Below are 23,830 nucleotides of genomic sequence, written 5' to 3'. Positions count from 1 at the left end.
CTAGGCCCCTCCCTGCCCTCCCTAGGCCCCTCCCTGCCCTCCCTAGGCCCCTCCCTGCCCTCCCTAGGCCCCTCCCTGCCCTCCCTAGGCCCCTCTCTGCTGCCAGGTGCAATCCCACTAGGGTAGAAGGAACCCCCTGGCTGGTGGCTCAGCGGGTGAAGAATCCTGCTGCAGTGCAGGAGCCCCGAGTTCGATCCCTGGGTCGGGAAGATCCCCTGGAGAAGGAAATGGCAACCCACTGCAGTGTTCTTGCCTGGAGAAGCCCATGGACAGAGGAGCCTGGCGGGCTACCCGTGGGGGTCCCAAGAGTCGGACACGACTGAGTGACTAAATCACGGCCACGCTTGACAAAGGGGGGCACTGAGCCCCAAGCTACTGCCTCTGGACCTCACCTCCCAGACCCTCCGCTGTGTCCGCGCTCCTCTGTCTTAAGGACGCAAGCACAGGTGGCAGCTCATTCGGGGTGGGGTAGCAGGTAGGGCACTCTTGCCCCCGTTTCCTTGGAGAGCTGCCCCTTCCCTGCCCGCCTCTCACACCACGTCTTATAAACTGCACCCAGGCAGAGGCCATGGCTTTGTTCTCCACTAGCGCTGTGCCTGACACATGACTGCCCGGCACAGGCAGGAGTAACCAGTTAGGGGCAGAAGGGACTCACACCCAGGCCTGGCGGTGTCCTCTGGCCCCCGAGCAGCATTTGCCACTTGAAAGCCGCTGAGACTCAGAGTGCAGTGGAGGGTCTATGGGTGCCCCTGGTGGCACAAGTTGCCTCTCCACACCCCACGCCCTGGTTCTCGGTTTGAGTCAACATTTACTGAGCTCCCGCGAGGGCAAGCTGGGGTGGGGGGGGGGAGGGGGTGGACACCACGGCTTCCGGTAATAAGGCTGGGGAGGGGCTTTTCTTTCCTGTCGCCCCTGCCCAGCACAGATGACCAGCTGCATCTCTAGGGCGGGGCTCGGCCAGGGCAGCCCCCCCACCCACTGGGATGACGTCAGGAGCACCCACCCTCTCCCGGGGAACGGTGCGTATGGTTCTGGCTGAGCCTGAGTCTTCATCTGAGGGAGGGACTGGACTGCAAACACAGCCCAGGGTGTTGCGGCTGGGAAAGCTGGGAGCTGCCCCAGTCAAGGCCTTGTAGGTGCTGGCACACGTCTGAGACATCCTGTTCTCTCTTGCCTCCACAGGAGAGTAGGAAGGTTAAGGGCGTGAACTCTGGAGTCAAAGCGACCTGGTCCCAGCTCTGACTACCTGCTGCATGGCCTCTAAGCCTCAGATTTCGTATCTGTAAAAGGGGGACTGGGAACTCCCTGGTGGTCCAGGGATTAAGACTTGGTGTTTTCACTGCCGTGGGTGCAGGGTTTGATCCCTGGTTGGGAAGCTAAAATCCTGCAGACTGCGTGGCATGACCAAAAATAAAACCTGAAAGAAAGGGAGGAACGGTACTCCACAGACGTAAGGATTAAATGACGATACATAAAAATGCTGAACAGAGCTCTGGGCACGGCTGTGACCTGGAAACATTACTGTCAGACGAGGACACGGAAGCTCAGAAAGGGGCACGGTCCACCGCGATCTGAAAAATTCAGGGGATGCCAGGAGCAGACACACGCGGGGGACCCAGGTCTGTGGTGTCAGGCAGGAGACAGGCACGGCCAGGAAAATAGGACTTTATTTGCTACATTGACAGCGGCTCTGCCTGGAGCGGTGGCTGTCGTCTACATGGAATGTCCGGAGTGGGGGATGTGGATAGCTAGCATCTCCCTAGGGGTAGGTGGGAAGCTGCAGCCTCGGGGCTGCGGGGGGAATGGCGGAGGGGGTCTGGGGTCCAGTGGAGGCTCAGAGGCAGCAGGTCCAGTGTGCAGGGCGCGGGCCGCCGGGCGGCGCTACCTGATGGGGCCAGCAGGGGGCGCTGCCTCACGGGGCCGCCACCTCACGGGCCCGGCTGGCGGCGCTACCTCGCGTGGCAGGCAGGGGGGGCTGCCTCATGGGGCCGGCAGGGGGCGCTACCTCACGAGCCCGGCGGGCGGCGGCCACGGCCGCTCCGCCAGCTCCCGCTCCAGCTGCTTGAAGCGCTTCTTGGAGGCCCGTTTGGGCCGGAGCTGCCGCAGGCAGCCCGGGAGGTACTGGTCCAGCAGGCTCTGCGGGGACAGGGCGGTGCGGGGGCGGCTGAGGCCGAGTCCCCCGCCAGGGCCCCCCCAACCCCAGCCCGGGGCAGGCCCCACCTCCAGCATGAAGGCTGCCACGACGTTGAAGGCGACCAGGCCCAGCAGCAGCAGCTTGAAGGGGGTGCTGGTGATGCTCTTCAGCGTCAGCGGCCCCTGCAGAGGCCCGGGGGCCAGGACAAGGCCCACCAGGACGGAGCCCAAGACCACCAGGGCCACCAGGAAGGGCACTGGGCAGGGGGGAAGGAGCCCGTCAGGTCAGGGGGCCCCGCAGGCACCAGCCCCCCAGCCCGTCGTCCAGCGCGTCGCCCCTCCCACTTCATCCAGTGTGTCCCCCCCCGCGCGTCCCCCCTCCTCCCAGCGCGTCCCCCCTCCCCACCGTCCAGCCCGTCGCCCCTCCGCCCTTCATCCAGCGCGTCCCCGCCCAGCACATCCCCCCAGCGCAGCAGCACCATTGGTGTACAGAGGCCGGCGGAAGGGCGCCCCCTTGGACACAGCAGCAGCCAGGATGAGGTACTGGAAGCTGGACAGGGAGAAGACCACCGTGTTCTCGTAGTTGGGGAGGTTGTCCGGTGCAGGCACGGTCCCGTTGAGAGGCACGAACCTAGGGGCACAGGGCCCAGGGTCAGGGATCCAGGGGAGGAGGCCGGGGCGCGGGGGGACGTGGGCCGGCTCCCGCTACTCACCAGGGCTGGGCCACCGTCAGGAAGTAGCCCCCCAGCTGCACGCCGGCCACCAGGGCCACTTGCAGCAGCAGGCTGCCGAGCACCGGCCCGCTCAGCAGGGACCCGGGCGGCCGCACCCGCCCCAGCGCCCGGGCCGGCCCCGTGCGGCTCATGAGCACGGCCACCGTGGCAGTGATGACCAGGTCCACGGCCAGGAACTGCAGGTCGCCCAGGTTGGTGTTGACCTGCCAGTGGGGAGGGGGCAGGACAGCTCCCAGTCTGCTGGGAGGACCCGCCCTGCCCTGAAAAGCCCTGCTGCGGGAGGTGTCCTTGTGCCCTGCCTCTCTGGAACCCCTCGCAGGTCTGGGAACTGCTGGTCTGACAGCGGGGACACCCCCCTGCCTCTCCGCAGCCCCTCGCGGGTCTGGGAACTGCTGGTCTGACAGCGGGGACACCCCCCTGCCTCTCCGCAGCCCCTCGCAGCTGGGAACTGCTAGTCTGGTGGAGCGCACACTGCCCTGCCTTTCCGGAGCCCCTCACGGGTCTGGGGAAGGCATGCCCGCTGACCTGGGTGGCCTCATTCTGATGGGAGCACCCAGCCTGAAGGTGGTCCCAGAGGACTCACAGCTCCCGCCCTCCCCAGGCTGCCCGTGGACATGGGGCAGAAGCCAGCACAAGGCCTCCACTGCCCGCGGCATCACCTGCTTCCGGGGGGTGCTCAGCACGTGCTCCCGGCAGGGAGGGGGCAGTGCCCGCTGGCGGGATGCAGGGGGCACAGCTGAGGTCTGGCTCAGGGCACGTGGGGAAAGGTCGCTCCATGGGAGAGAGGCCACCACCTCCTTCACCCCAGCCTGAGCTCTGCCTCGGTCTCCCAGCAGGTGGAAGCTCCCAGGGGATGGGGGGCCAGGAAACACGAGCCCAGGACAGCCGCTCTGGTTTCTGAGGACCTACTGTGCACCAGGGGCTCAGCGCTTTCACCATCTCAGACAGTCCCCGCCGCTGAGACCCACAGTGCCCACGCCACCTGGCTGGAGCAGGATCTGCAGCCACGCTGACTATTGCAGAACCTGCTGGCTCCTCGCCCCCCGGCCGAGGGCCCAGGAGGCGCTCACCGTGTAGAGGATCAGCACAGAGATGAACTGGGTCAGGCTGTACAGGGCCATGTACTTGAAGACGCTGAACGACGTGTCCAGGGAACAGCGGCCTTCCCTGGGGAGCAAGCATGGGTGCGTGGGGCCCAGGCCCTGCCCAGCCCCTCTCAGCGCCCGCCGGTGCCTGGCCTGCCTTACCTGATGACCATGGGCACACACTCAATGCTGGCCACGCTGGAGGTGAAGGGGGAGACCACCGAGGCCTCGGCCTGGGAGAGTGAGATGCCCACATCCGCCGCCTTCAGGGCCCCGCAGTCGTTGGCGCCGTCCCCACACATGCCCACACAGTACCTGGTGGGGACGGGAGGGTGGGCGGCCCAACTCACCCGCCGGCTCTGGGCCCGCAGGGGCCTCTGCGGCTGGGACACGACCCCCCGCCCCGAGGGCTTGCAGGCAGAGCAGGGGGCTGGCTGCACCCCCTGCCTGCGGGGTGCCTGGGAAATGCTCAGGAAACGGCGCGCTGTGAGCGCTCAGTGAACAGGTGCAGTCACAGCTGCGGGGTCTGAATCCACGCACGCAGAGGGATTGGCCACTTTACATACGAGCACCTGTGGCTTTCGGCATCTGCAGGGACTCTTAGAATCAGTCCCCCGCAGATGCCAAGGGCTGGGGTGCCTGTTAGCAGGACAGACCCAGGGGTGCCCGTGGGGTTCTCCAAGCCGAGGGCTCCCTAACGCCCAGGGTGGGGAGCAGGGACACACAGGCCAGTCGCCCCCTTCGGCCCACCCGCAGGCACTCACTGCAGCTTCTGCAGTTCACACACCAGCTCTGTCTTCTGCTCGGGCGCCATGCGGGCAAAGACAGTGCCCTGGACCAACACCTGGGGGCACAGGGAGGAGGGAGGGGCTGAGGTGGCCCAAGGAGGCAGCCGAGCACGGCGGGGGTGGGGTGACCGGGGAACCCTGGGGGGCCTACCTTGGGCAGCAGCTTGGGGAAGTGCTTCACAAGGACGCCGAAGCTGGACCCGCTGAGGGCCAGGTGGCTGCACCAGGGGTCTGGCTCCACGGTGTAGCTGGCAGCCAGGTCAGGATCCTGGGGGCCCAGGAAGGTCAGCTCAGTGCCCCCTGCTTCCCTTGAGAGCTAGGGCCTGGGGCAGGGAACACGGGGGTGGTGGCGTGGGGGGCTGTGGCTGGAACTCAGGGTCAGCCTCACCTGGGCCCCATTCGTGACTGCGAAGGACTCCACTGGCTGGAGCTGAAGGGAGGCAGGCTGGCCCCGCTCAGGGGGCGCGGCGTGGACAATAACCAGGCGCTCCCGAGGGCCCACCATGCCGCAGCCCTGGGCCACAGTGACCGCCGTCTGCAGGTTGTCCCCTGGGGGTGCGGGGCAGGGTCAGAATCCGGCCGCCGTTGGGGGGGCCATCCTAACCCTGACGCGTGTACAGCTGGGAGCACTGAGACTGAACGGACTCCGTCCACCACGATCGGCTGAGCGAGCTCAGGCAGGGCACCAAGGCATCTGAACCTGGGTCTCCTCGCCTATAAAACTGTGGGTCAAAGGTCCTAGGAGAGGGCTTCCCCAGTGGTCCAGTGGATGAGAATCTGCCTCCCAGCGCAGGGTCACGGGTTTGATCCTTTGTCCAGGAAGGCTACACATGCCACGGGGCAACTACACCCACGTGCCCAGCCACAGAAGCCCGGGCTCTGGGCCCAGCCAGCGGCGACCACTGAGCCCAGCACTGCCACCGCTGACGCTCAGGCGCCCAGAGCGTGTGCTCTGCAGAGAAGCCACGGGAGCCCGCACACCTCAGCGAGCGCAGCCCTGCTCGCTGCAGCAGCGAGAGCCTGCGACAGACCCGGAGAGGCAGCCCTGCTCGCTGCAGCAGCTAGAGGCAGCCCTGCTCGCTGCAGCAGCGAGAGGCAGCCCTGCTCGCTGCAGCCAGCGAGAGGCAGCCCTGCTCGCTGCAGCCAGCGAGAGCCTGCGACAGACCCGGAGAGGCAGCCCTGCTCGCTGCAGCAGCGAGAGGCAGCCCTGCTCGCTGCAGCCAGCGAGAGGCAGCCCTGCTCGCTGCAGCAGCGAGAGCCTGCGACAGACCCGGAGAGGCAGCCCTGCTCGCTGCAGCCAGCGAGAGGCAGCCCTGCTCGCTGCAGCAGCTAGAGGCAGCCCTGCTCGCTGCAGCCAGTGAGAGGCAGCCCTGCTCGCTGCAGCAGTGAGAGCCTGCGACAGACCCGGAGACAACATGCAGCCAGGAGGGGGCCAGCTCACGCTTAGAAGTACGCTGAGGAGAAGCGGGCCTGGGGTCAGTCCCACACGCACTGTGTGACACTGTGGGGCTCTGCCAGGAAGAGTGTGTGTGTGTGTCTGTGTACCTGTGTGTCTGTGCGTTTACGTGTGTGTATGTGTGTGTGTGTGGAGGGGCGGGAGGCAAAGAAAGGACTCAAACCTATTGAGCCCTACCATGTGTGTGTGTACGTGTGTGTGTGTGTACGTGTCTCTGTGTGTCTGTGCACATGTGTGTGTGTGCATATGTATCTGTGTGTGTGTGTGTGTACCTGCATGTATCTGTGTGTTTCTGTCTGTGTATGTGTGTACGTATGTGTGTCTCTGTGTGTGGGTGTGTATACGTGCGCGTGTGCAGGGCGGGAGGACCAGGGGAGGACACAAACCCACTGAGCCCTTCCGGTCACCCTGGCTGGAGTCTTTCTTCCTTCCTCCATGAAATGGGCCTTCGGGACTGACCTGCCCCTCCGCCCTCAGGGGCGCTCACCCAGCGGGTGGGCCCCAGGCTGTCATCCTGCCCAGCCTCGCCTCCCTTCTCTGTCAGCTGGGGTGACAACTACCGCTCGGAGGGAACCGTGATGATACTTGAAATGTCCGAAGAGGACCAGACCGGGAGCAGGAGCCCAGCAGAGACGCCGCAGAGGGGACACCTGGCACGCTGCCCTCTGGGGGCCACCCCGCCGGCAGTACCTACCCGTCACCATGACGGTGCGGATGCGAGTCTTGCGCAGAGCCTGGATGACGCTCGGCGTCTGCGGCTTCAGCAGGTTCCGCATGACCAGCAGCCCCAGGAGACTCAGCTCCTGCTCCACAGCGTCCCTGAGGGGCAGGCCCGGGTCAGAGGCCGCGGGCCACGCGCCTCCCCAGCCCCCGCAGGGCGCTGGGCCTGGCTCCGCGCACGAGGCAGGCACTCGGTCCCCACCTGCGCAGCTGCTGAGCGGCTTCCAGGCTGGCTGTGACGGGCAGCGGCTTACCAGCGAGGGCCACCACGCGGTAGCCCGCGGCCGTGTAGCTCTGCAGCCTCAAGGCGAAGTCTGCGGGCACTGCCGGGGGAGGGGCGGGTCAGGGGGCGGGGGAAGGGGCGGGTCGGGGGGCGGGGGCGGGGCGCCTGCAGACCTGAACCCCGGGGGCCCCCTTCACCTGTCGCGGGGTCGCAGAGGCTGGCCACCAGCTCGGGAGAGCCCTTGACGCAGGCCTCGGGCTGGGCGGCACCCGGCCAGGCCACCACCACGCTCATGCGCTGCAGCGCCGACAGGAAGGGGAAGCGGCCGAGGATGCTGACTGGCGCCAGGGGCTCCTGCGGGACCGGAGGGCCGCTGAGGGCTGACCGGTGGGCCCCCCACACCCCGTGCCCCACGGGCACCCCCGCGACTCACCATGCCCTGCAGGTGGGGCTCCTGGAGCGGGGGTTTCATCACCGCCAAAACCTGGGTCCCAAATGTCGAGTCTGTAATTGGCCCCTCCTCCAGGACCTGGGGGATCAAGGGGCGGGGTGCTGGCTTGGCCTGGGGCAGCCAACCCTTGGCCCCAGGGAAGAGGCAGTAAGGGAGACCGAGTTAGAAGCGTGGAGGTCTTCCTTAATGGGAGGCTGGATGGAAGAGACGTCACAAATGTGGGCTCTGGAAGGACCCGAGTTCAAACTCTGGCTTTGCCATTTACAAGCTGGTTGGTGACCTTGGACACATTATTCCAAATCTCCCTGTTTCCTCCCGGTGAGGCAGTTTTTAAGCTCACCCCCCGAGATGAGACCCCTGCACCAGAGCGCTGGCATAGGGTTGGCACAGCCCGGGGCCACTGTTGTTCTTGGTGGTGGGTAAGAGAGAGACCCCCTGGGAGCCCCAAAAGTGGAGATCAGAGGGGCTCAGCCCTGGTGGGCTCACCCTCTGGCCCGGGTGCCCAGAGGCAGGGGGCCAACCTGCTTGGGCTCCTCACCCAGCCAGTCGACTCCACCATCTTGAGGTCCATGGGGTCGCCCACTGGGGTGTCCCGCAGCCGGCTGAGGGTGTGGCAGGTGGCCAGAGCCCGGAGCAGGGGCCCCACGGGCAGGCGGCGGGGCTCCGAGACCAGCGGCAGGAACTCCTGCCCCTCCAGGGGCACCACCCCCATCACATCCAAGCCGTCTTCAGTGAGGGTACCCGTCTGCAGGGGGCAAGCGGGCAGGTCAGTGGCGAGTTCTAGGTGAGCTTGGTCCTGCGGCGGTGGGCGCCTGTGTCCCGGGTTAGGGGGGCTCCTGGGAGCCCCAGGAGGCAGGGCTGGAGCCAGAAGAGGTCTCCGTGCTTCCAGACCTTTGGTCAAGCAGGCCCCTCGGCCAGGATGCCCCACCCCCCCACAAGCCCCGGGGCTTCTCTGTCTGGCATCATTCCCTCCAGGGAGTCTGCTTGCTCGGGGCTCCCACGCACGGCCTCTTTACTACCCCACCACTTGTCCACTGTGGCACCGAGAGGACCTGGCTGTGCCCGGCTCCCAGGGATGAAGGAATGAAGGAATGGATGAAGGGTGAAAGGATTCCTGCATTTTCTGCACCGTGTTTCAGCGGCTCAGTTCCACACTGGCCCTTTCATGAGCCTGGGAGCTCTGCAACCTGACCACGCTCCATTCTTTCAGTTAAAATAACACCCGGGGCTTCCCTGGCGGTGCAGCGATAAGAACCTGCCTGCCAGCGCGGGGATCCCGAGTTTGGGAAGGTCCTACATGGCGTGGGCCGCTAAGGTTGTGCAGTGCAAGTACTGAAGCTGGCATGCCCAGGAGCGTGCTGTGTGGCAGGGGACGCCACCACGAGCATGCGGCACGGCGGGGGACGCCGCCACGAGCGTGCTGTGCGGCGGGAGACACCCCACAATGAGAAGCCTGCGCACCGCAGCGAGAGAGCAGCCCGCTCGCTGGAACGAGAGAGAGCGCGCAGCCACAAGGACTCATCGCAGCCAAAAAACCGCTGCGCAGATAATGTCCAGCCTGCTCACCAGGGCCCGCCAGCCTTCGATCAGTCAGGGCTCTGCGGGTCTCGTCTCTTCACTGTTTCCCACAGCCTGTTCCTCCAAGGAGCCAGGAGCCACACGGCTTATCCCCTCCGCCCGGCCAGCCCCACTCTCATCGCGGTGTGGGCCACCCCTCAAAGATCACCGCGGGACTCACGGAGCCTCGACTGCCCTCTCTCTAAGGGCGTCCCCTGATGCCTCCTCCCATGTACCCCATCTCTTCCCTCCCTAGAGCCCATCGCCATCTGCAGCTCTCCATGGTCCTTGGTTTGCTCATCCTGGTGGCGGGCACATCTCTGAGGGGCTGACTGCCAGATCCCCTGTGGTACCCAGGGGCTTCCCAGGTGGCGCTAGTGGTAAAGAACCCGCCTGCCAGTGCAGGAGACGGAGGAGACACAGGTTCAATCCCTGGGTCGGGAAGATCCCCTGGAGGAGGGCATGGTAACCCACTCCAGTATTCTTGCCTGGAAAATCCCACGGACAGAGGAGCCTGGTGGGCCATGGTCCATGGGGGTCGCACAGTCGCACACGACTGAAGTGACTCAGCACGCACACTGGGCACCCAGCAGGCTCTCAGTGGTCTTCAAACAAATTAGGTGATTTCGGACATTTTGCATTTCAGACAGTGAGCAGGACAAAGGTGGAGCTGAGGGTGGAGGGCGCCTCTGAGTGTCTCCATCCCAGGACCCAAGGCGGTTGCCGGTGCTCAGAGAAGGGCCCATGGGCCGGCAGTAGGGACCTGGGTCCAGCAGGTGCTCGGTCAGCACTGCGGGGTGAGGGGTAGGGGTGTGTGTGTGTGCGTGCGCCTGGCCGTGACGTCGGCGTCCCCGCAGCCCCTACCTTGTCGAAACACACCAGCCGGAGCTTGCCTCCCAGGTTGATGCGCTGCGGGTGGATACAGAAGACGCCCTGGCTCTCCAGCCGGCTCTGGGCGTAGAGCACGCACATGGTCATGGCGGCCGGCAAGGCGGGCGGCACGGCCACCGTCACCACGTCCAGCGCCCGGATCACGATCTCGCCCAGGGGCACCTGGCGGGAGGCGCTGTCAGGGCCCAGGGCCAGCCTGTGTGGGCCCTGGGCCCCCCAGAACTCCCCCCCAGCCCCCAGGCTTACCCGGTTGCGGAGGAGGGTAACGATGCTGTAGACGGTGCCAAGCAGGGCTGGGGAGACAGGAGGGGCTCAGCGGGGCTGGGCTGGGGCTCAGGGCCCCCAAAGGGCAGGGAGCAGGGGCCACTCACCCACAACCGAGAGGGCGGCCACAAACTTCATGCTGTGCTTGTAGAACTTGAAGCTGAGCGGCCGGGGGTGCAGGATGGAGCTCACCAGGCCCCCCTTGGCCGTGCAGAACCCTGGGAAGGGAAGCAGGGGTCAGGAGGGGTCACCCGGCCTGCCCCACACCGCCCACAGCTCCGGGGTCAGTGATCGCCCAGCTGGGGACCCACAGCTCCTGCCCAGACTTCACAGGTTTACTCAACACAGAATCAGTAAGTAACACCAGCTACAAGCTGGGTGGTTTACTTCAAATCCAGATTGCAGCTTTGGCTGAAAAGAAGTCCAATCTGGTGACACTGGGTCCCCTTCCCATGAGGCAGGGGCCTCCTGGGGAGCACAGGGCTGCTCTCTCCCTCGGGGGGGCTCCTTCCTTCTCACCAAGGTCCCGCCCGCTGCACCCAGCCAGCCTCCCCAGCTCTGTGTCCCCTCTCCTCTGGCTGCTGACCCCAGTGTCTCTGTTTGGCCCTCCACCTCACACCTGTCTGCGTCACCACTGCCAGGACGTGGGGTCCCACAAAGGCCCGGGCCTGCAAGATGAGGGTCCCGCAGAAGAGTGTGTGCCGCCGGTGGGCCTCTGGGAGGTAGGGCGCTGGGCCCTCGGGCAGGGCCGTCTTCAGCACTGGGATGCTCTCCCCTGGGGGATACGTGGCGTGAGGCCCAGGCAGCCCCTCTGCTGACCAGACCAAGCCCTAAGCAGAGAACTGTTATGGAAGCCCTGGGCCTCATTTAGCTTTTCTAACTGCGTGTGAAGGAGTCACTGTCCCCATTTTACACAGAGGTACACTGAGGCCCAGAGCGCGCAGAAGACACAGGCCCAGCGAGGCACTCTCGGTTCAGGAGCTGTCTCTCCAGGGAGCCGGGAACAGCTGGGGGGCCCAGGGTCAGGGGAAGGCACTGCTGTCTGTCCACTGGGATTACTCTGTAACCAGCCGTGTTACTTTCACAACAAACTACCAAAGGGATTGACTCCAGCCCCAAGCCAGCTGCTGGTGAAGAGCAGCAGGGCCTCCCCCGGGGTCTGTGGGGCGGGAAGGGGTGAGGTCAGGATGGCTACCTGAGAGCAAAGGGGAACGAGAGCTCCAGCAAAGACGGTTCTGAAAGGCAGAGGAGCTTGGCGGCGGGGGTGGGGGGGGCAGCGCCAGGGGCAGGGGCTGACCTGTCAGGGAGCTCTCGTTGACCACGCACTCGCCGGCCACTAGGGCCGCGTCACAGGGCATCAGGCCGCCCTCCTGGGGCAGCACCAGGCAGTCTCCGGGCACCAGCTCGCTGGAGTCCACCCACTCCTCTGCGGGCAAGCCGGGGTCAGCAGGGGCCGGGGCGGGGCCGGGGGCCACTGGCTCCTCCCCTCCGCCGGCTCCTCCCCCCTCAGCCTCCCCCTCCCCCAGTCTCCTCCCTCCCCCTCTTCTTACCTCCGCCGGGCCTGCAGACACACACCCGTACAGACAGCTGGACCATGTCCCTCAGGGTCTGGCTTTGCTGTGGGCAGGCGGACAGCAGGGCGTGGGTGGGTGGAGGTCCCAGGACGCCCGCCCCGTCGCCGCCGCCCCGCGCACCCACCTTTCTGGTCCTGTAGGCGGACAGGCAGATAGAGACTGCGGAGACGAGCAGGATGCACAGCGCGTACCAGTAGTAGTGGTCGGCCAGCCACAGCGCGATGCTGAAGGCCTGGAACCCATAGTACGGGTTCAGTGCCTGGGGGAGTGGCGGGGAGGCAGCGTCAGGGCCCAGGGCCCCCGCGGGGGACCCGCTCCGCGACCGACGGCTCCAGGGATGGAAGCCAGGCCCACCTCCTGGTCGGTCCCGCCCGACTCCCTTGGCCACGCTCCCTGCTCTAAGGGGACACAGGTCTGCAGGCCAGGCCCCCGCCATGCACACCGTCCGCCTGTCACACGAGGGTGAGGGCAGCTCCGCAGGCTGCTGCCGCCAGCTCCACTGTGCCCCGGGGGTGCCGGGGCACGGAGGCTGAGTCTCTGCCTGATGCCCCACGCCCCACGCGGCGCCGGGCTCCGGGCCTCCCCTCTGTCTCGCCGGCTTCCGCCCCGGCTCAAGGGCCATGTCAGCCCGTATTCTCGGTGTGTCCGGCACTGGCTTCCCTTTGACCCTGTGTGACCCTGGCCGTGTCTTCCCTCCTCTGAAGCTCCGGCTCCTCGCGTGTGAAACGCGTCCCTGCCTCGAGGCTGCTGGAACAGGAAGGTGGGCAATGCACGCAAGGACCCAGGCGCTGGAGCCCAGCTCTCAGCAAAGCGGGAGCCCCGGCTGTGTGGGGTGTCTCGGCCTCCGAGCCCAGCCCGGACCAGAACTGCCGATCCCTCTCCCTGAGCTGACCGGGGAGGGATCTGAGTCATCTCCAGTGTGGAGAAGAGGACGGCAGGCAGGACCCGCCTCAGCTAAGGGGCCCAGAGAGGGCAGGCCCCTGGTCCAGGTCACACAGGGCCAGAGCGGGGGCGAGGCCGGGACAGCCCTACCTCATCCACCAGCAGCTGGGGATAGGACTTGACCGGGATGCTGATCACGTTGGGGCCGTAGACGGCCTTCCTGTAAGACGAGTGACAGAGCTGTCAGATGGGGGGTGGGCAGTGGTAGCTGGACCCTCCGGCAGGGACGGAGCGCCCCACTTCACGGCCGGGGAGACCGAGGCCAGGGAAGGCAGGAGACTGCCAGCAGGCCATGCCCCGGGGCGCAAGACAGAGGGCCGGCCCCCAGGCAGCCCCCACCTCACAGTGTGGTCCTGCAGGCTGAGGCCAGCGCTGGCGCGGCGGAGGTCGTCACAGCTGCGGCTGTGGTCCAGCAGGCTGCGGGAGCGGAGAGGGGCTTGAGCGGGCAGCAGGGACTGAGTTCTGTTCCCCTCCTCCTGGCCCACCTCTGCCACCCCAGCCCGGGGAGAACGCGTCCTGCACTAACTCTGGGCCTGAAAGAAGTGAACGTGTCAGTCGCTCAGTTGTGTCCAACTCTTTGCCACCCCGTGGACGGCAGTCCGCCAGGCTCCTCTGTCCAAGAATACTGGAGTGGGTTGCCATGCCCTCCTCCAGGGGATCTTCCCAACCCAGGGATCGAACCCAGGTGTCCTGCATTGCAGGCAGATTCTTTACTGTCTGAGCACCAGGGAAGCCCTCACTTTCCCCTTTTGTCCCTCTGATTGGGCCTCAAACCCTGTCACCCAAGAAAAACAATTAGAGATGATGAAAATACTTAGCAGGGACAACAGCTGCTGTTGTTCAGTGACATTTAGTGCCGCGACTATTTGCTGACATCAATGCCAGAATGAGTGGGAGGCGACACGCTGCATAACGTTTTAGGCATTGTTACCGGCCCTGCGTTAACAGTTTGTGTGTCTGGCACTCTGATTTTGAAATACATATGTATATAGATAAAGCTGGCATAAATTTTGCTAAAGCAACTATATTGAAAAAAGATGCCGCCTTAGGCAGGGCACTCTGGCTCTCTGGCCTCAGATGTTCACGTGCAGGTTGGAGCCGGGGACAGCACCACCTCCGGGGCTGCGGGTGGGGTCAGGGGGATAAGTTCTGCACAGCGTTCAGACGGCTCCTGGCAGCGATGGAGCCACGGCCACCGCGGTGACTCCCGTTCTGCTCTCGCAGCGGAGGCTCCTGGGGCGTCTGCACGCCTGCTGGGCGCGCGCCTCTGGGCTGTGCTGCCTTTTACCAACCAGCTGGGGGCGTCAGGGCTCCTCCCGGCTGCGTGAGCACGCTCTGCCCAGGACCCAGGAAGGCCGGAATCACGCCCGAGTTAGCGGACTCCGTGACCAGGAACGGCCGAGAGTACGGGTATGGCCCCTGGCTTGCTCCTTGGGTGAGGGCACCCCCAGGCGTTGTGTGCATCACTGGCCCGAGGCCTGCGTCCCGGGCGCCCACAACGAGCCCCTTCACTGCCTTCTCCCTGCCTCCCGACCCTGGTGTCTCCTTCCAGCCTCCCTGCACCTGAATCCTGTCTTGGGGTCTGCTTCTTGGGGCTCAAACTAAGACATAAAGTGAGCTCATGTTTCTCAAGCCCTTAGTAGGGGGCAGAGCAGCCACAAGACCCGGCTCTGTGCCAGGAGGTCCACGTCCAGGGCGGGCAGTCTGCTCACAGTGGTGCAGCCACCACGGGCCGGGCACTGGGCCAAGCCTTGCACCCCAAGCGTGTGCTTTACATTCCAAACAGAGCTAGGATGGGGCTTCCTTTGTGGCCCAGCGGTTGAGAGCCCTCCTGTCGACGCAGAGGACACAGGTTCGAGCCCTGGTCAGGGAAGACCCCACGTGCCCCGGGGCAACCAGGCCCCTGTTCCCCAACAAGAGAAGGCACCGCCCTAAGGAGCCCATGCGCCCCAACTAGAAAACAGCGCCCCCAGCGGCGAAGACGCAGCACAGCCCGAAATACACAACCTCAGAAAAACTCTGGAACTCGAGGCCATGATCCCCTTCACGACTTATTTACAAACAGAAACCTTGAGGCCCTAACAGGCTCCGTGACCTGCCCGGGGTCGCAAGGGGTCGAGGCCCGGAGCTGAGAGCGGAGTCCACGCCGGGCTGCCCCCCGCCAGCCCTCTGCCTGGCCCAGCGCTGCCCCGGTGCCCACCTGACTTGGCGGAAGGCCTGCTGGGTCTCTATCCAGATGTAGCGCTGGCCTCGGAAGACGTAGTAGCGCAGCCTCCGCTGGAGGGGGGACAGAGAGGGGTGTGCGCGTGTGGGGCGGTGGACAGGGGCCCGCCTGAGGCCTGTGCCTGGGGGGCGGGCGGCAGGCAGGGGCCCCGGGAGAGGGGTGGGACTCCCTGGGGCTCCAACGGCTTGAGACCCCTCGCTCTCAGCGCAGGAGCTGGGATCCCACCCCTGGTCAGGCCCTCGCTCTCAGCGCAGGAGCTGGGATTTCCCCCCCTGGTCGCTCTCGGCGCAGGAGCTGGGATCCCACCCCTGGTCAGGCCCTCGCTCTCGGTGCAGGAGCTGGGATCCCACCCCCCGGTCAGGCAACCACAAACAGAGCCTGCGTGCTGCAACCAAGGGCCAGCACAGCCAATAATTAATTTTTAAAAATGAATAAAAAATAATCTGATTAATTCAAAATAGAAAAGGTGATCAGCCAGTATCCTGGCCTCTTAGGAGAACCAGAGGTGCCCGGAGCACAGTGGAGGCCAGCTCTAATCGCAGAGGGTGCGAAAGTGGGCCCCGGGACGGGCAGGGCGTATCCGGAGCCCAGCCGTCCACGTACCTGCTCTTCAGGCCTGTGGAGCCGCGCGGTGTCCTTCCAGGCGTCCTCCGGCTCTGCCCCCACAGCTGCCCGGCTCCGGCCATCCTCTGCCCGTGTCTGTGGGGGCGGCTGCAGGCTGTGGAGGGGCTGGGGTTACTGTGGACCCCGGGCCGGCCCAGCACCCGCCTGTCCCCAGTCACTGCGCTCCCTGGGATGGGAGGCCCGGGTCGGCGCCTTCGCGGGAGGAGAGCGGGAGCGGGGCTCCTGGGAAGGGGGACACGGCTGCCTCACCTGTCCGCGCCGACGGCCTCTGTCTGCACTTGGACCGTACAGAGCTGCCATGAGCTATCCTGGAATACGGAGGCACGGACCCGGTCCGAAGCGATCCTTCCCCTCCCCAGCCCCACCCCACGGCCAGGTGGTCCCCGCTGGAGGAGGCAGGGATCAAGGATGTGGGGGACCTCCTGGGAACCACCCGCCCTGCCACGTCTGCCCGCTGCTCAGATGGGAAGGCTGAGGTCTAGGGAGGAGACGCGCCCGTGTCAGGCCCCACAGAATGTCAGCAGCCAGGCTGGGCCGGGAACCCAGGCGTCCTGCACCCCCGAGCCCGAGGCACTGCCACCCCTCCCTCCAGGGTCGCCCTGCCCCCGCCCGCTCACCTCTCTGTCTCTTGTTTCGATGACGAGTGTTTCGGCGCGGGCCAGGGTGCAGGGCCGGAGCCGCAGGCGCACCGCCCACAGGGGCTTCCACCGGAACAGGAGCAAAGGGAGCCCCGCCAGCGTCCAGACCACGGCGTGGTAGCCGACGGCTCTCCACGGACTGCCACAGTAGCCGCTGAGCCTCTGCACCGCGGGACAAGGCCAGGGCAGCTGGGCGGGTGGGTCCACCCCCACTCGGAGCTCGCCTGCCCCTCCTCGTCCACGTGCACGCGTGTTCAGTCACATCCGACTCTCTGAGACCCCCAGGTCACGGCTGCAGCCCGCCAGGCTCCTCTGTCCGCGGGACTTCCCAGGCAAGAACACTGGAGCGGGCTGCCGGTTCCTTTCCGGGATCTTCCCAACCCAGGGATCGAACCCGCGCCTCCCGCGTCTCCCACCTCTGCAGGCGGGTTCTTAACCACTGAGGCCCAGGACCCTCCCCCCGCCCGCACCCCGCCTCCACATACCTCGGATGAAACTGAGGAGCTGAGGGGATCTGTAGATGTCTCGATCGTCAGGGTCCCATAGCTGGCGGGCGTGCTGCCCACGAGCGGGCTGCTGTCTGTGGGGAGAAGGGGAAACATCCTTGGTCGGGGGGCTTGGCCTCCTTCCTTAAACAGGACTGAAGCTGACACACCCAGCAACTCGGGCCTTTCTGGCCCTGTTCCCCGCGTCCTGCTGGCTCTCGCGCACAGCGCCTTGTTTCCTTGAGCCCCTGGTGAATTCTGACGGGCTGTGGCCCCAGAGTCGGGGCCGGGGCCCACCCGGCTTCGCCAGCACCCATACACCCAGCTGCTGCCTTCCTGGGAGCTCTGTGCCCCACTTTCCACCTGGTCTCCACCCCAAGGGCAGGGACAGGGCTCTTCACCCTTCATTAACCTTCCTGCCCAGCACAGCCCTGGCCCCTAAGGAGACGCTGAGAATCTGGACCAATAAAACGTAAAGGCAGCCTCACTGTGGAGGTGAAATGAGGGAGGAGGAAGGAAGAACCCTGTCACTGGGGGTGGGCTGGAGGGGGGCATGAGCTGAGCAAGCCCCCAGGGCTGGAGGAGAGACGCTACCACGTGCCAGGGCCCAGAGGAACAGCGGGCAGCTTCCTTCTGTGAGGAAGGGGCCCATTTTAAAGATGGGTAAACTGAGGTTCAGAGAAACGCGGTGGGCATTTCTACTGCAGAAATCATTCTTTTTCTCCTGCTTCCCCTACTGTAGAGCTACATTCCTAGCAGAGCAGGCAGACAGGGGGCGATCTGGGGCCCTGCAGGGGGTAGGACTCAGGGCTCCCAGCCTCTGCCAAGGTTTCTCCCACTGCGGTCCCCAGACCTCTCAGAGAAGCTGTTAAGACATGACGATGCCTGAGGCCCTCCCAGACCCGCAGGCACGAAGGCGGTGGTGCTGGGCAGCCGCAAGTTTCCCAGGAAGAGCTCGCTGCGGGGGGTGGGAAGCCGGGCAGGTGGGGAGCAGCCTGCTGAGTTTCTGGGCTCCCTTCCCTGCCTCCCCAGACAGAACCCTGCAGAGGCCTGAGCTAAAGGTCCTACCCAACAAACCCAAGGTTTCCCAGGCAGCTGATTCTGTCACAATACCCCAGCCCCTCAGGGGCTCTGCCCCCAAACACTTGGGTTCCTGCAGCTGCTCCAACCCCCGAGGCAGCCAGGAGGGTCAGTGTTTCCCAAGGACCCACAACGAGCGGGCTCCACTCCCGGTCCTTCTTATGTGGGTAACACAGTGACCCTGCCACGTGAGCACAGTAACTACCCCCTTTTTACAGAAGAAAGTTAGGCTCAGAGAGGTTAGGTAGGATTTTAAAGCCCATCAGACCAGACCAGACAGTCTGTTCTCTCCTCTCCAGCCCCCACGCCTCCACCTAAGGATGGTGGTAATAATTACTATGGTAATGATCAGAGTCAGAACTGCCGACGTCCATTAAGCATCTCCTGGGTGGCAAGAGTGGCTCGAACCTGCCACAGGAAGGGGCTGCTTTCATTCCCCAGCAACACGAGGAGGAGCTGCTTCGTACGAACGGGGGAGCTGAGGCTGAGCCACAAAGGTCCCCAAGCGAACGGTGGAGCCAGGAGGTCACGGCCCAGACCCTGTGCTCTGGGGGCCAGTGGGCACCATCCCAGAGCAGGGCACACGCCCGCACCGCCTGAAGCCTCTCTCAACAAGAGGACCCAAACCTACACGGAGCCAGGCTCCACCACGGCCAAGCCACCTGGCTACTGGGCAGCTCAGAAAGCCATGGAGCCGCCACCAGCTCCAGGAAGGGCCTAGTCTCTGGGGAATACACAGAGAGAGAAAGAGAGAGAGAGACAGAGAGACAGACACACACAGACACACACAGACAGATAGACACAGACACAGAGAGACAGACAGACACAGAGAGAGAGAGAGAGAGACAGCTAGACAGACAGACACACACACACAGAGACAGACAGACAGACAGACACAGACAGAGAGAGACAGACAGACAGACACAGACAGATAGACACAGACACAGAGAGAGAGAAAGACAGACAGACACACACACACACACACACACACAGACACAGAGAGAGAGAGAGACAGACAGACAGACACACACACACACAGACACATACAGACAGATAGACACAGACACAGAGAGAGACAGAGAGACAGACAGACACACACACACAAACAGATAGACACAGACACACACAGAGAGAGAAAGAGACAGACAGACAGACAGACACACACAGACAGACAGACACAGACACACACAGATACAGACACACACACACAGACACACACAGACACAGACACACACAGACACAGACACACACAGACACAGATACACAGAGATATGAAGCCTGCGGCTCTCAATCATCACACCCACCCACACCCACACCCACACCCACACCCACACCCACACACACACACACACACACACACACGAAGCCTGCAGCTCTCAATCACCTGCGCCTGGTCAGCCTTCCCCCTGGGCCCACAGAGACCCCTGGGGGTGGTTGGTCCCTTTGCGTTCTGGCCCCAGCCCAGCCCCGCTTTTGAGGGACGCTTGCCGGGGTGTCATTTCCTGCCCATCCTGATGGCAGCGCATAGATGACAAAGGGCTGAGCCCCCTGCTCTCTGCATGTGTGCGGCCCTCCTCTCTGCTGTGGGTCTGTGTATGTCTGTGGCTGCAGGTGGGAGCAGGCGGCCCGCCCTGGGGCAGGACACCAGGCGTTCAGGACCCATTCGGCCTGGGCCCCTGACAGGCCCAGCCCTTTTCCTGTTCCCGCTTCAAAGACCACGGTCCCTGCTGGCCTTCCCACCAGAGCCCCCACCAGCTCTGCAGACCTGCCTCCTGAGGGGTCAGAGTCGGTGGTCTCTCCCCTTTAGGGCTGACCGCGGGTGTAAGGGGAAGAGCACCTTGCAGGGGAATTCCCTGGAGGTCCAGGGGTTAGAACTCTGTGCTTCCTCAGCAGAGGGCACTGGTTTGATCCCTGGTTGGGGAACTAAGATCCCCTGCAAGCTGCAAGGTCAAAAAAAAAACCCCAAACCACCACCACAAAGGGGGCTGACACAGGCCAGGCACCACTCAAGGGCTTGACACACTTTGATTCACTCATTTCTCACCACTGTCAAGTGGGGACTGCTTTTATTCCTATTTTACAGACTAAGAAACTGAGGCCCGGAGAGGTGGAGTAAGTCGCCCAAAGGCACACAGACAGTGTGTGGTGGGATGTGATCCAGGGGGTGTGATCGTAGGGTCCCCGCTCTTAACCGCAGCTCCATGCCTGCCGTCGCTGCCGTCCCCCTCGGTAACTGTGGTCCTGGTTCTTTCACAAGGGCCTCAGCCTCTCTGGCTTACGCCTCTCCAGGATTGTAACCCTGAGGCAGCTGGCCCAGGGGGTGTTTGAAGTTCCTGAAGCGTGGCCTGCAAGTTCCTGAAGCGTGGCCTGTGCAGGAGGGCGTCACCGGCTCCTCTGCCAAGGAGGTGTGGCTTCCGCCCTGACCCATTTCTCGGGCTCCCTTCCACGCTCCCACTGCCCCGTCTGAAAACCCACAGCTGTGCGCTCAGCAGCCGCTCCCTGGCCTCCACGCCCCCAGGCCAGCGGCTGTGCTGGGGACCGGGCTGAAGCGTGGTGCCCACCAACTTGTCTCACAACTGGAAAGGGCATTATTCCAAAGTCCTCTCTGCCCACTTCCCGCCTCCGCTGAGAGCAGCGTGTCAGGCCTGCACAGGCATCACCTGCTTCTGCTCGCAGTGTCTGGAACCTACTGAATGGACCAACACGTGAGTGAGGGCTGCACACCTCACTGACGTAACAGGGCCCGGAGGCAGCGGGGCAAGGGTCGCTGAGTCCCTCTCCCGCCCTGGGCCAGCTGGCAGGTGCAGAGCGACCAGCCTCTTCTTGATGGGCCCCGCTAGAGCCCACCTGGAGCTGCCCTCAGCATCTCGCTTCCCCCAGGATCTAAACAGTGTTCCCTCTGGAAGTTCTTCCTGTGTCTGTCACACACACATCACTTCTCCCAGTCAACCTGGGGAAGGAGGAAGGCAGCTTGAAGGAGGAAGTCACATCTGTGGAACACTCTAGATTCCAGCAAGGTCAAGCCCAGAGCCTGCTTTTGCAGAACACCTGTCAACATACTCAGAAGGCTTTGTTTATATCTACTCGCATCTGAGGCTCCCCAGGGATGGCACAGGAAGGTCAGGGCAGTGTCTGATCTCTTTCAGGACCGCTGGCTGCTTGAGATGAGAATACTTTCACAAATGACGGCATTGCTCTTCTCGATAACAGCAACCGATCTTCACAGGTAGCCCTCTGACGAAGGGACTATTATCATCCCATTTTACAGTTGGGGAAGCTGAGGAACACAGCTTCAGGGTCCCTTGCGCAGGCTCATAGAGCTTGAAAGGGGAGAAGCTGGAAATGAGTGGGTCTGAATGAACACATTCCTTCCATTCACCCTCACAACCACCTCTCAGAAAGTAAGGATTAGGATCCCTATTTCCATGAGGCTCAGAGAGGTTGATCAACATGTCCAAAGTCACATAGCTCCAAGTGGTCAAGACTAGACTTGAAACTAGTCTGACTCCACAGCCCCGGGGCAATGCCACGAGCACTGCAGAGCCGAGGGACTGGAGTCAAAGCCGTTTGGGAACCTCTTGTTTCCTGCGGAAGCGCCGGTTTCCTGCTGATGATCGCGGAGGCCTAGGGCAGCCTCCTCCCTTGCCGTGCTTCTCCGGGGCCAGGCTGAGTCAGGCACAAGCTGCCAGGAGCTCCCTGATCTGAGGATCTGGGTCCGAGAGCCACAGCCCCTCAGCAGGCCTGCACTCTAGAGTCGGGGCTGGGGGGGGGGGGTGGTGGTGGTGAGGTGGGAGACAGGAGGGAGGTGGCCCGTGGCTGAGAGATGAGCCCTCTCTAAACACCGGAGGTCTACTGGTGCCCTTCGCAGCAGACGGGATTTAAATTAGGTGGCCTCCAGACACACGGCTTGGGACAGGTGACAGGGACGGTGTGGTCCCTGGACCAGGGCACTGAGCCTTCCCCTGGAGGCCTGGAGTGACATTTGTACCCCAGGACACTCCAGTCCAGAGATTCAGGAACCCTTGGCTCCTCCAGCTCCATTCATTCATTCAGCCCAAAGGAACACCCGCTCAGAGGCCCGGACGCAGCGACCTCCACGCCTCTCCCACCTGGACGCCGGTCTCCGCACCGGGAGGCCCGCGCCCCGGTTAACCCTCTGCACGGCGGCGCCGGGCGCTGAGCCTCCAGGGCTTTAGGAAGGAGCCACCCCGGGCTCCCGGCCTCTCTGGGATCTGGAGTCGGGGGGGTGCCCGGCGCGGGGTTTTCGGTGGGGGGGGCGGTGTCCGGGGGCCGCTCCCGCGGTGGGGTCTCCCAAAGGCAAGTGGACCGCGCCCGGGTCCCGTCTGCCCCGGCGGCGCGCTCACCTGCGCTCATGGCGGCTCCTCGCGCTCATCGCCGGCACGGGCGTCGCGAGGCCCCGCGGCAGGGGCCGAGGCGGAAGGCCGGGGGCGCGGGGCGCGGCGGAGCCGGGCCGCCCGCAGCACCTGCAGGACCGGGAGGAGGGAGCGGCGGCGGCCACGGTGCCGCAGTCGGGTCTGCGCCCCCCGCGCCCCGCCCCGCGCCCGCCAAGCCCCGCCCCGCGCCCGCCAAGCCCCGCCCCCTGCGTCCGCGCGCCCCGCGGGCCGCCGGGACTTGTAGTCCGAGCCGGCCCCGCCACGCCGGGCCTGGGCTGCCGGAGGCCGAAGCGAGAGCCCTGGGGCAGAGGCGCACAGAGAGGGGGAGACGGAGACGCGGCAGGACGACCCGCAGACGCAGGCGCACAGGCGCGCTCCGAGGTCTAGTCCTCAGATGCGAGCGCGGGTGCGCCCCCTGCCCTCCCGCCCGGAGTCGCGCACAGGATTGCGACGCAGCTACACAAGGGCGCCCGGGAAAGCAGCACGGCCGTGTTACACAACCACCTCAGACACACACGTGGGTTCGCACACACAGGCGAGACTCCCAGGACCCAGACACAGCTCAGAGTCACACACAGAGGTGATGCTGAGACACCAGGCACTCACACCCGGGAGCCTGGCCCTTAGGAGACACACAGGTAAGACCAGGCCGGCCCGCCCCGCATTAGGTACTAGGCACGCTGGTTCAAGCTGCGCCCCCTCTTCTAGGCTCTGTGACCTCGAGCAAGCCACTGAGCCTGGGTCTCGTTTCTTTTCTTTTTAAAGCATAGTTACATTTAATTTTTTAATTTATTTATTTTTGATGAGGACTATTTTTAAAGTCTTTATTGAATTTGCTACAATGTTGCTTGTGTTTTGTGTTGCCTAGCTTCCGACCAGGGGTGGAACACCCGCAGCTGCTCCCCCTCCAAGTTGAAAGGCGAAGTCTTAACCGCTGGACCACCAGGGAGGTCCCCCTGGGCATCATGTATTGACCTTTAGGAGGATGACGACATGAGCAATACCTGCTTGATGCTGTTGTGAGGCTCACAAGAGGAAAAGCACTCGGGACAGTATCTGGCACCACTGGAGAAATGGCAAAGGAAGAAGCCACACCTGCCCAGAGGCTCACAGTCTCAGAAACACCCCTACAGAGGTGTGTATGCCCACGGGCAGGGTCTGCAGTGATGTACAGAATGCTTCTAAAATGCCAGAGAAATGGCAGAGATGGGGCTTCCCTGGCGGGCCAGTGGTTAAGAATCTGCCTTGCAGTGCAGGGGACACTGGTTGATCCTGGTCCAGGAAGATCCTATATGTCTTGGAGCAACTAAACCCACGTAACACAACCACTCAGCCTACATGTTACAACTACTGAAAGCCATGTGCCTAGATCCCGTGCTCTGCAACAATAGAAGCCGCCGCAGTGAAAGGACTGCGCCCCGCAATTAGAGAGGCGGCCAGAGAAAGCCTGGGCACAGCAGCAGAGACCCAGCACAGCCAGAGATAAATAAGAATTTAAAGATAAAGAAACAGCAGGGGCATAACCTGGGTCTCAGAAGCCTCACAGCACGATGGCAGGCAAGCCTGC

The 23,830-nt window shown here is 64.1% G+C and overlaps 1 protein-coding gene across 4 annotated transcripts; it reads right to left on the bottom strand.

The window, feature by feature from the left end:
• Positions 1-1,733: 1,733 nt before the first annotated feature.
• Positions 1,734-22,320, bottom strand: ATP13A2 (ATPase cation transporting 13A2). Of its 4 annotated transcripts, none has more exons than XM_068967445.1 (29): positions 22,234-22,320; positions 16,790-16,884; positions 16,284-16,466; positions 15,916-15,974; positions 15,646-15,760; positions 15,019-15,095; positions 13,158-13,235; positions 12,909-12,978; positions 12,001-12,135; positions 11,853-11,919; positions 11,600-11,728; positions 10,922-11,077; positions 10,410-10,520; positions 10,285-10,331; positions 10,012-10,200; positions 8,129-8,335; positions 7,573-7,668; positions 7,337-7,493; positions 7,119-7,239; positions 6,891-7,015; positions 5,129-5,289; positions 4,892-5,008; positions 4,717-4,796; positions 4,115-4,267; positions 3,938-4,034; positions 2,847-3,070; positions 2,613-2,764; positions 2,221-2,390; positions 1,934-2,136 (listed from the first exon to the last, which is right to left on the bottom strand). In XM_068967445.1, exons 1-29 carry the CDS (start codon positions 22,241-22,243, stop codon positions 2,002-2,004), a joined length of 3,516 nt encoding a protein of 1,171 aa, XP_068823546.1. In that variant the 5' UTR covers positions 22,244-22,320; the 3' UTR covers positions 1,934-2,001. The 4 variants fall into 4 exon arrangements, with proteins under 4 accessions (XP_068823548.1, XP_068823546.1, XP_068823547.1 ...); XM_068967446.1 differs by having other exon boundaries at positions 12,001-12,108; XM_068967447.1 differs by lacking the exon at positions 2,847-3,070 and having other exon boundaries at positions 1,734-2,136.
• Between the last annotated feature and the right edge of the window lie 1,510 nt (positions 22,321-23,830).

Source organism: Capricornis sumatraensis, chromosome 3, assembly GCF_032405125.1.
Source record: "Capricornis sumatraensis isolate serow.1 chromosome 3, serow.2, whole genome shotgun sequence".
Taxonomy (NCBI): Eukaryota; Metazoa; Chordata; class Mammalia; order Artiodactyla; family Bovidae; genus Capricornis; species Capricornis sumatraensis.
This window is presented reverse-complemented; position numbering and strand designations above follow the sequence as displayed.

Excerpts from the sequence above, each read along its gene's own strand:
- ATP13A2 (XM_068967445.1), bottom strand. Across the intron at positions 15,761-15,915 it reads GAGGCCGTCGGCGCGGACAG|CCTGCAGCCGCCCCCACAGA; the intron begins GTGAGGCAGCCG and ends GCCCCTCCACAG. Across the intron at positions 15,096-15,645 it reads TCCACAGGCCTGAAGAGCAG|CGGAGGCTGCGCTACTACGT; the intron begins GTACGTGGACGG and ends TCCCCCCTCCAG.